The sequence below is a fragment of the Dipodomys merriami genome, unplaced genomic scaffold (genome assembly GCF_024711535.1).
Source record: "Dipodomys merriami isolate MVZ:Mamm:240054 unplaced genomic scaffold, mDipMer1.0.p SCAF_30, whole genome shotgun sequence".
Taxonomy (NCBI): domain Eukaryota; kingdom Metazoa; phylum Chordata; class Mammalia; order Rodentia; family Heteromyidae; genus Dipodomys; species Dipodomys merriami.
The window spans coordinates 13,144,156-13,153,737 of NW_027204493.1; the positions used below are offsets into that span (position 1 = coordinate 13,144,156).

The window sequence follows — 9,582 nt, forward strand, 5'->3', positions numbered from 1 at the left end:
TAAGCCCTATATCCACCTCTGAATAAAGAAGAAACAAATTCAACTTTGGACCTCTGCCATGGAGTGTGGCTCCTGCAAGGGGGACAGTTTGCTATTAATTGTTAATGTCGTCTGCCATTAGAGGGCACTAAACAACTCTACATTAATGTGTTGGAGGGAAGGGGGGAGAAAAGAGACAGGAAAAATGAGGAGGGAGGGGAAGGAGGGAGAGTATAGGCAGAGACCCAGTGTCGAGAAGGAAGACAGGAGCTGGGAAGGAGTGAAAGGAAGGAGAGCTGAGAGAAGGAAGACGCCAGGGAAAAGAGAAGAGCCAGCAGACAGATAGACAGACAGAATGAATGAATCTGGAAAGATTAAGAAGGATGTGGAGCTTCCCCCCACACACACACCCCCCACCCCCGCGCCCCTCAGCCGTCTGAAGTGAGCAAAAAGCCAGTCTCCCCGGGCTGCCCGCGCCCCTCCCCTCCGTGCTCAGGACGGTAATTATAAAGCGAAAAGCGGCGGCGAGGTCACCGGTTTTAACCAGCCTGCCGCCGGCACCGAATGCGCGCGGTGCAGGTGCGGCGGCCGCGGGGCTTTGTGATTCAGGCCCACTTTCAAAGGGGGGCTTGGGCCCGTCTGAGAAGCACCCAAACAACTGTCTTCTAATATTAGCACGGCTGTATTTCGGGATCTATTATAGTCTGTCCAGACAGATCCCATTGTAATGGGATCTTTTATTAAAAGATTAGCACTATCTCCTGCAGTTGGTGGAAAAGAATCTGTTATCACTGAGTTATTTGCAGTTGTGGAGGGGGCTGAGTGGGGGGGGGTTGACAGGAGATGGGGGGGGTGAGGGCTAGGGGAGGACTTGGTGGGAGGAAGGTCTGGCTGGGTTGGGGAGGAAGACTGAGGCGGGGGAGCGGGCGGGGGCGAGGTGGGGCGGGTTGGAAATCCGCAGGACAACCAATTGTAGTGACCTGCGAATGTCCAAGAATCCCGTCTGCATACTTCGCTGTCTGTGGTCGCTGGGGCTTCAGAGGCAAAAAAAAAAAAAAAATAGAAATTAATGAGGCAGCTTTGGAATCAACAATATCGCCTTTTTTTCCGTGAAGTAATCGTTTTATATAAAAGGAAATATCGCCTCCTCAGTTTCATTCAGCCATGCCAAAAAATGTTATAAATGAGAGCCCCGCCAACTTTCAGCGAAGAATGCCAGGCACTGTACTTCATAAACGGCGGCCTCAGAAGTTCGCGATCGGTGTTGCAATCTTTTTATTATTGTTGTTGTTGTTATTTCGGGGGGGCAGTGCAGGAGACTGCAGAGGTAGACGACAGGAATTGGGGAACCTCGGGTCTGGGAAGGAGGGGGCCGACCGCCTACGTCGGCGCCCCTGCTCGGGGCTGACTGCCGGCGCGGCGGCGAAGTGAAAGGGGAGTAAAGAAAGGGAGCCGGCGAGCCTGCGGCGGGGTGGGAGGCCGGGTCCGAGGTGTGACACAGTTTTTGTTTGCGAGCCTCGTGGAGACGCCGGGACGCGTCTCGGCCCCGCGGGGCTAGGGTGGGAGTGTCGGGGGCCCCGGTTCTCAGCCACAACTCCCGGCCGGGGAAGAGGGGGATGGTGGAGGGGGGGGGCGGTGTGAGATGAACGCACACACGTGAGGCACGCACACAACCCAGACACAAAACCGCGCCGGGTCCCGCGCCCAGGCTGCGGGGAGTCTGAAACTGCCTGGAGGCCCCGCGCGTCCCGACCCGACCCAAGCCAAGCAGGAGATTGAAGCAGCTCGGGAAGGGGGGGGGGAGGTACTGGGGAGGGGGGCTCCCCGGGGCGCACGGTGGGGGGGGGAGGCTCCCCGGGCGTTTGCAAAAAGTCTTGCTGGAGCCGGAGAGCCGAGGATGAAGCAGTGCAGAGACAAACTCCGGGGGACCCCCCCCTCCTCCTCCTCCTCCTCCAGCCCTCTGCTCCGCCCGCCGCCGCCGCCGCCGCCTCCGCCGCCGCCTCCTCCTCTTCCTCCTCCTCCTCCTCCTCCAGAGCACCCACGGCGCCCTCCCTCCCGTGCACGCACACACACACACGCACACACACACACACACGCCACCCCGGGCGCGCCGGCGTTGCCTGCGAGCGGCGGCGTGCAGGACTGAAGTGGGTGTTCTTTCCCCCGCTCCCCACCCCCCGACGCGTCGCCCCCATCCCCCCCCCCCCCGCCCCGATCGTCTGCCCCCTCCCTCCCGCTCCGACGCAAATAAGAACTCGGCGATTCCCCTCCCGCCGCTTTGATTTCGGGCACCTCCGACAGATAATTGGGAAGGGTTTCCAGAAGGTGGGAAATGTCACCTGATTCACACTGAACTTTTTTAAAAAGCTCCCCAACCCCCAAGGAGCCGCGCACACCCTCGCTCGCGGCCGCCCTCCCACAGCCCCACACCCTGGGAGACCGCCCACCGCAAACCGCGGAGACCCCCGTCTAGATTTAAAGCGCGGCTGCGCCCGGCTTCTGACGTCCATTGAATCGCGCGGGCGGCCGGCGGCGAGCGCGGGGCCGCGCCAGGATCGCTGCGCCCTGCGCCGCTCGCCTCCCAGACGCGCGTCGCCTGCCCGAGCCACCCGCCGCCGCCGCGCTCCTCGCTCGCCCCGCGCCTGCCCCACGATGGTCCGCGCCAGGCACCAGCCCGGCGGGCTCTGCCTCCTGCTGCTGCTGCTCTGCCAGTTCATGGAGGACCGCAGCGCCCAGGGTGAGTCAAGGGGAGGGGGGGGTCCGCTGGGGAGAACGGGGCGAAGGGAAAGGCTTTCTACTTTTCCGTCGTCTCCACTTGGGTCTGTCCTGAGCAACGCCGCTCTGGGAAAGAGGCTGGACCAACTTAACGACTCCGGGATGGAGAGGAGTGGGGAAACTGAGGTTACTGACACTAAGTAGGACTGAGAGCGGAGTTTGAACCTCGCGGATCCTTGAAAGGAAAGGGAGGGAGGAAGCCGGAGTCTCTCGCCTAGTTGGGGCTAGGTGCTCCAAGTTTTGGCCATGATGGCTTTAGATGTTATCTCCCCTGGTTGGCTGTGGACAAGGGTGACCAAGCGTCTGTAGCCTGGAGATTTCAGTCGACCCACTTGTAATCTAACGTATCTCCTTGCTGTATCTTTTCTTTTTTTGGGGGGGGGTGTGACTTTAAAATTTGACTTGGGTGGAGAAGTGGGGTGGGGGAGAGAGCCCGAATTTTCCTGGGTGGCTGTGGGACGTGGTTGCAGAAACTTTGCCCAAACTTGGAAATGTGGGTGCTGAAATTTTTAGAGGGGAAGTACTTTTCTGCTTAGAGGATGCTCCTTTCTATCCCCTCCCCCAGCCCCACAAAAGAGAAAAGAAAATAGAAAAGAAAACAGGAAAGAACAGAAATAAAAAAGACGAGACAGCCAAATTATTACCCCTGCAAATTCCGAGTACACTTTACAATTTTCTCCTCTTTGCTTCAGTTCTCTCCCTGGGAACTTTCGGTGAAACAATGAGCAACTCACAACTGATTTAGATTTTGAGATCAGGAGAACATTTTTTCTCAAGTTTGTCTTGGAAAATGGAAAATAGGTTTGTTTTATGTCTAGTCGTCTTGGGGGTCAGAATTCTTAACAGGAATCCTAATAGCAGCTGTGGTCCAATCATGGGTACAGTCTCTGTGCTGATTTATGAGAAGTCTTCCTACCCCCAAGTACGAGCATTAATTAAGAGGGGGGTGGTGGTATTATTTGCAATGATTTCTTCTTCGATGTGTCGAGAGCCCAGAGACGGGCAGTAGCCCTCCCTCGTTCACATGTTAGACTCTCCCTGTGCTAGCGTTCTCGTTTTCTGCCTTGAAAACCGCCTTCCCTGGGCACTACCTTTAGCCGTCTGCCCCGGCCCCTACGATGGGTTGCCCGCCTTTCGGGGAGAAGAGCAGCCTGGGTGCCTGGAACGTGGGCGCCAAGGGAAAAGAAGCCCTGGGAGATTTCGAAAGATCCCGGTGGCTGCGGGCGTGCTCCGGGGCTGGAGGATTGCAAAACGGGCCCGTCGGACGGGCGGGCCGTTCCTGGAGGCCGCGCAGGGCAGCTCCGGGCTGCGCCCTGTTGCTTTTTGCTTTCATTTTTCACAAGTGTCTTTTGCTTGATCGGTTCTGCATCCCTCTCCCCCCACCTCTCTTTCTCTCTCTCTCCCCCTCCCTCCCTCCCTCTCCTCCCCCCTCTCTCTTTCCCTCTCCTAATTTCTTAACCCCTGTCACAGAATATTTCCCTTACCGCCTACATGAAGCCAACATGTAAAAACAGCCGTCGCAATATTTTTGTCAGGTTCTTTAATCTGCTCTTCGAGTCGCTTCAGGCTATGAGATGGGAGGAAATAAAGTAAACAGTCTAGTAAAAGTCAACGCAGGCTGCACGTGTTGTGTCTGGGTCACTGGTAACTGACATTGATATGGCTAGGTGCTCCCGCGGTGCGCGCTCCCGCCCACCCTCCCCCTGGCCCTCGCCCGCTTCCCACCTACGAGATCAGCCCACCCCATCCCAACCCATCCCCCCATCCCCTCCGCACCTTTCCCACCCTTCGATTTCTTTTCCTCCCCTCCTCTCCTGTTTTCTGCTCCCGGCTCTCCTCCGCTACACTCAACCCCCCCTCCCTCCCCATCCCCACCGAGTCTCCACGGCTTCTGCGCGCTAGCTGCCCCCTAGCCTCCCCTTCCTCTCCTCCCTGCCCCCAGCCGCCACCCTCCTTCACCTCCCACCCATGACTCTTCACAGCTGGGAATTGCTGGCTCCGTCAAGCCAAGAACGGCCGCTGCCAGGTCCTATACAAGACAGAACTGAGCAAGGAGGAGTGCTGCAGCACCGGACGCCTGAGCACCTCGTGGACCGAGGAGGACGTGAACGACAACACTCTCTTCAAGTGGATGATTTTCAATGGGGGCGCCCCCAACTGCATCCCTTGTAAAGGTAAGACTCGCCTCCTCCCCCCCCCCCAACTTGCAGGGCCCACGGTAGAGGGCGTCTTCCCCTCAGCTTTCCTACTAACTAGCTGGCGCTGGAGACTAGGAGAGCTTTGTAGGTGGGCTCCCCCCCAAGCCTGGCTAGCCCGATCGAATCCGTCCTGTTCGGTGCTGAGGCAGACCGAGGTTTGCTGACATCTTTGGCTGAAGTATAATGATGAAACCAGTCGACCTGCGTTGCTGGAAACACATTTTGGTGATGGGGTATAGCTCACAGCCCCTATACCTTTGTGCCCTTTTCATTCTTTAATGGGAGCGAACCTGGGTCCTTCTAGCCCCAGAACCAAGGGCTGTCTGATTACACAAAGCACTTAAACATTTCCTGGCTGACCTGCCAACCCTCTGATTCTAGTTTCAATCTGTATCTCTTTCAATCTCCTAGAAACGTGTGAGGATGTGGACTGCGGACCAGGAAAGAAATGCCGAATGAACAAGAAGAACAAACCACGCTGTGTCTGTGCCCCAGATTGTTCCAATATCACCTGGAAGGGTCCAGTCTGTGGACTGGATGGGAAAACCTACCGCAACGAGTGTGCACTCCTCAAGGCCAGATGTAAAGAACAGCCAGAACTGGAAGTCCAGTACCAGGGCAAATGTAAAAGTAGGTCCCACCTTTGATCTAGACCCTGGCTCTCTCCTTCAACTTTGCATCTCAAGTAGGCCCTCTGGAAGACAGCTGGGAGATAATATAGATCACCATAAGAGCCTAGTAGTAGTAGTAGTAGTAGTAGTAGTAGTAGTAGTAGTAGTAGTAATATAAAATAAAAGAGCCTTCTTCTAACTTCGAAAGAGTCATTAAAGAACCAATCTAGAATCTGGGCACTGGTGGTTCAGACCTGTAATCCTAGCTACTCAGGAGGCTGAGATCTGAGGATCATGGTTCAAAGCCACCCGAGGCAAAAAAGTCTGTGAGACTCTTATCTCAATAAACCACTAGAAAACCAGAAGTGGCGCTGTGGCTCAAGCACCTGCTTTGATCTGAGGAGCTGAGGGACAGTGCCCAGGCCCAGAGTTCAAGCCCCATGGCCAACAACAACAACAAAAAAGAACCAATCTAGAATTGTAGTTTGTTTTTTTTTAAACCACCAGTCTCCCCAAATACTTTGCTAAATCTAGATAGTTCACTTTCATGATTCCCTCAGTAATAGTCAAATACTTAAGCTCTAAGGACCAGAGATGCTTATTGAACTATGTTTCTCTCTCTTTCTCTCTCTGTGTCTCTCTCTTCCAGAGACCTGCCGTGATGTTTTCTGCCCAGGCAGCTCTACATGTGTGGTGGACCAGACCAATAATGCCTACTGTGTGACGTGTAATAGGATTTGCCCAGAACCCACTTCCTCTGAGCAGTATCTCTGTGGGAATGATGGAGTGACCTACTCCAGTGCCTGCCATCTGAGAAAAGCCACGTGTCTGCTGGGCAGATCGATTGGATTAGCCTATGAGGGAAAGTGTATCAGTAGGTATTCTGGATTGAAGGAAAAGGAGATAACAGAGAATCAAAAGAGCTAAATCTAATATTAAAACTGGGGTTCACAGATGAATAAAGGCTAAGACTTCCCCCAAATGCATAGTTTCACCAGAGGAAGAGGTGCTCTCTAGTTTGGGTAAACTTGTTACCACAAAGCCTCTTGTGGAAACTATAGCCTTCTGTAAGCCTTTATATTCTCTCTCTCTCTCTTTCCTCTCTCTCTCTCTCTCTCTCTCTCTCTCTCTCTCTCTCTCTCTCTCTCTCTCTCTCTCTCCCTTCTTCCCTCCCTCCCTCCTTCTCTCTCTTCTTTCCTCCCTCTCTCTCTCTTCCTTCTTCCCTCCCTCCCTCCTCTCTCTTCTTTCCTCCCTCCCTCTCTCTCTTTCTCTCCCTCCCTCCCTCCCTCTCTCTTTCTCTCTCTCTGAAATGCCAGCAAAAAACAGAAAACAGTATTCCATTTTAGAAAATTTAAAACTCACACCATTTTACACATTTCTTCAGAGTGCCAGACTTGCTGGAAGCAAAAAATAATTACTTAACAGTTCCTAAAATCTGTTATCAAATTCCAGTAATTAATGGAATTCTTCTTTTTTCTAAAAAAAAAAAAAAGTCCCCACTTGTAGGAAATAATTAGATGCATATTGAACTCAAGGATACTGTGAAATCCTGTCCTCCTCCTTCCCCCACCAAAAAAAAAGTGTTTTCATGATGCATTATATGGAATGTGATAATCACAGTGTGTATGCATCTGTCTGTGCTTGAATGTTTAATTATGAAGCACTTTTATGTCACATCTTCATTACCTGCTTTTAGTAAGCAATCAAATATAGATCATGTTTGTGTTTCTTAAATGCAACTAGAGAGGAAAGGAAAAAAGGGGGAAATGGGCGATCAGTGCACTCATTACAGATGTATTACATCCTAGAAGCAAAGTCCTGTGAAGATATCCAGTGCAGTGGTGGAAAAAAATGTTTATGGGATTTCAAGGTTGGCAGAGGCCGATGCTCCCTCTGTGATGAGCTGTGCCCTGACAGTAAATCGGATGAGCCTGTGTGTGCCAGTGACAATGCCACTTACGCCAGCGAGTGTGCCATGAAAGAAGCTGCCTGCTCCTCAGGTGTGCTACTGGAAGTAAAGCACGCCGGATCTTGCAACTGTAAGTGCCAATTTTTAACCTAGCTGCAATGTAAGTCTTTCCCAGGCAATTCCTAGCCAATGGAGACTTTAAAAGCACCACAGACCTCCCCATATGAGCCCTGTTTTAAGTTTGGTAGCTGCTACGTTTCACGGCAATTCGGCAATTCCGTGACCTACTGAAAAATTCACCATGTTTCCAGGCTTTGGAGACTTAAGCTGGTGATCATCATCACCAATTGGGTTGTCTCTAAAAACCTATCTCCAGTTGCTCACCCCTAATTCTTTTGCATTAATTGTGTGCTTTTGCTGTTGCTTGATTAACACTTGAGTCTAAACTAACTGCTTCAAAAGTTGTTGTTGTTGTTGTTGTTGTTATTTTTCTCCAAAGACAGCTTTATATTATCAGACATGGGCCGCTGCTTTTTTTTTCTTTTTGCAGTTGCCTCTACTAACTCTGAATTAAGGACCCAAAGTAGTTATGTTTAGAACACAAGAGCGCTTTTTATCTAATTTCAGGAATCTGCCCGTAAAACCTGAGCCATTGATTCTTCAGAACTTTCTGCAGTTTTGACTTCATAGATAATTTTTTAATACTAAAAAATCAAATTTAACCAATTGCATATGTCAAAATGCAATACCAAAACCAAACCAAACCAAACATCACACTGCAAGTCACATAAAAATTCAACGCCGTAACATGGCTGTATCAGAGGGCTTTGAAAACATACACTGAGCTGCTTCTGCGCTGTTGTTGTCCATATTTAAACAACAGCTCCCCTGTATTCCCCCATCTAGCCATTTCGGAAGATACGGAGGAAGAGGAGGAAGATGAAGACCAGGACTACAGCTTTCCTATATCTTCCATTCTAGAGTGGTAAAGCCTCCAACAGTGTTCAGTGTTAACATAGCCTTTGGGCAAAAACAAACAAAAAAAAAAAAAGAAAGAAAAGAAAAAAGAAAAAAATATATTGTCCATACTGTAAATAAGTGTATGCTTATTTATTTGGGGGTAAAACTATACAGTAAAGGACCTTTGTCCTAAAACTCTCTCCCAGGCCACCTTGTTACTCACTGGGCACAGAGAGGTGGTCATTGTGAGGTCTACTGGATGAGGCCCATAGTTGAGATTTGTAGACATTTATTTATACTGTGTCATGTTTTATAATTTATACATAAAATGTCTGGTTGACTGTACACCTTGTTTTTGAAGAAATTTATTAGTGAAAGAAAGAGCAGTTGTTATTTATTGTGAGGTCTCTTGCTTGTAAAGTAAAAGCTTTTTTTTTCTCCTTGTAAACCATTTAAGTCCATTCCTTAACTCTCACCCACTCATTTGTCTCCCATCATTTCACTGTTGGTTAGACTCTTCTCCACTTTTAACAAACTTGCATGTCAGTTTCTGTCATGTTTATTTATTGGATTCTCTGCTGCCTGATCTGTACATACATGATCCCTCGGGTTTTGTTTACAAGGAATCTTGACTGACCAAAAGGCATTATAACTCTAACTCAAATACAAGGTACAGAGGCTGTGCATCTTTGAGGAAACTACTACTTCAGTCCTCTTGTTCTGATGGTATTTGTGAAAGAGGACTGAATGCAGTGTTAGAACTCTAGGAATATACTTATACAATGTCACATATCCAAAGAAACAGTGTTGGGGTATCAGGAGACTAAAGGAAGGTAAAGGCCAGACATTGGCCCTTTTGGTGTTTCCTTTTAAGCTAGTCAGCTGTACCTTTCAAATTAATTCTTTTTTCAACCAATGTGTCACTCACTAAAAGTTCTATCAAAGCTTTATCAGTTCAAGTTTCTTGCTTTTCATAATACTTTTTTCTGATGCAATTTTATATTTTCAAACATGGCAAGTTAAATATAAATTCATTTAAATATATAGTTTTGTACTTTTCTACCATGTAAATGTGCAATGTATATAAAAGTTATAATGTGTATTTGTAAATAAATGATGAGTGAAAAAATAAAAAAAAAATTAAAAGCCA

General features: G+C 49.8%; 1 protein-coding gene across 3 annotated transcripts; it reads left to right on the top strand.

Annotated features, from left to right (window-relative positions):
* The first annotated feature begins 2,234 nt into the window (after positions 1 to 2,234).
* On the top strand, positions 2,235 to 8,526 carry Fst (follistatin). Of its 3 annotated transcripts, none has more exons than XM_070041158.1 (6): positions 2,235 to 2,716; positions 4,737 to 4,928; positions 5,364 to 5,582; positions 6,213 to 6,437; positions 7,375 to 7,602; positions 8,379 to 8,526. In XM_070041158.1, exons 1-6 carry the CDS (start codon positions 2,632 to 2,634, stop codon positions 8,459 to 8,461), a joined length of 1,032 nt encoding a protein of 343 aa, XP_069897259.1. In that variant the 5' UTR covers positions 2,235 to 2,631; the 3' UTR covers positions 8,462 to 8,526. The 3 variants fall into 3 exon arrangements, with proteins under 3 accessions (XP_069897259.1, XP_069897260.1, XP_069897258.1); XM_070041159.1 differs by lacking the exon at positions 8,379 to 8,526 and adding an exon at positions 8,100 to 8,365 and having other exon boundaries at positions 7,372 to 7,602; XM_070041157.1 differs by having other exon boundaries at positions 2,237 to 2,716; positions 7,372 to 7,602.
* The last annotated feature ends 1,056 nt before the right edge of the window (positions 8,527 to 9,582 follow it).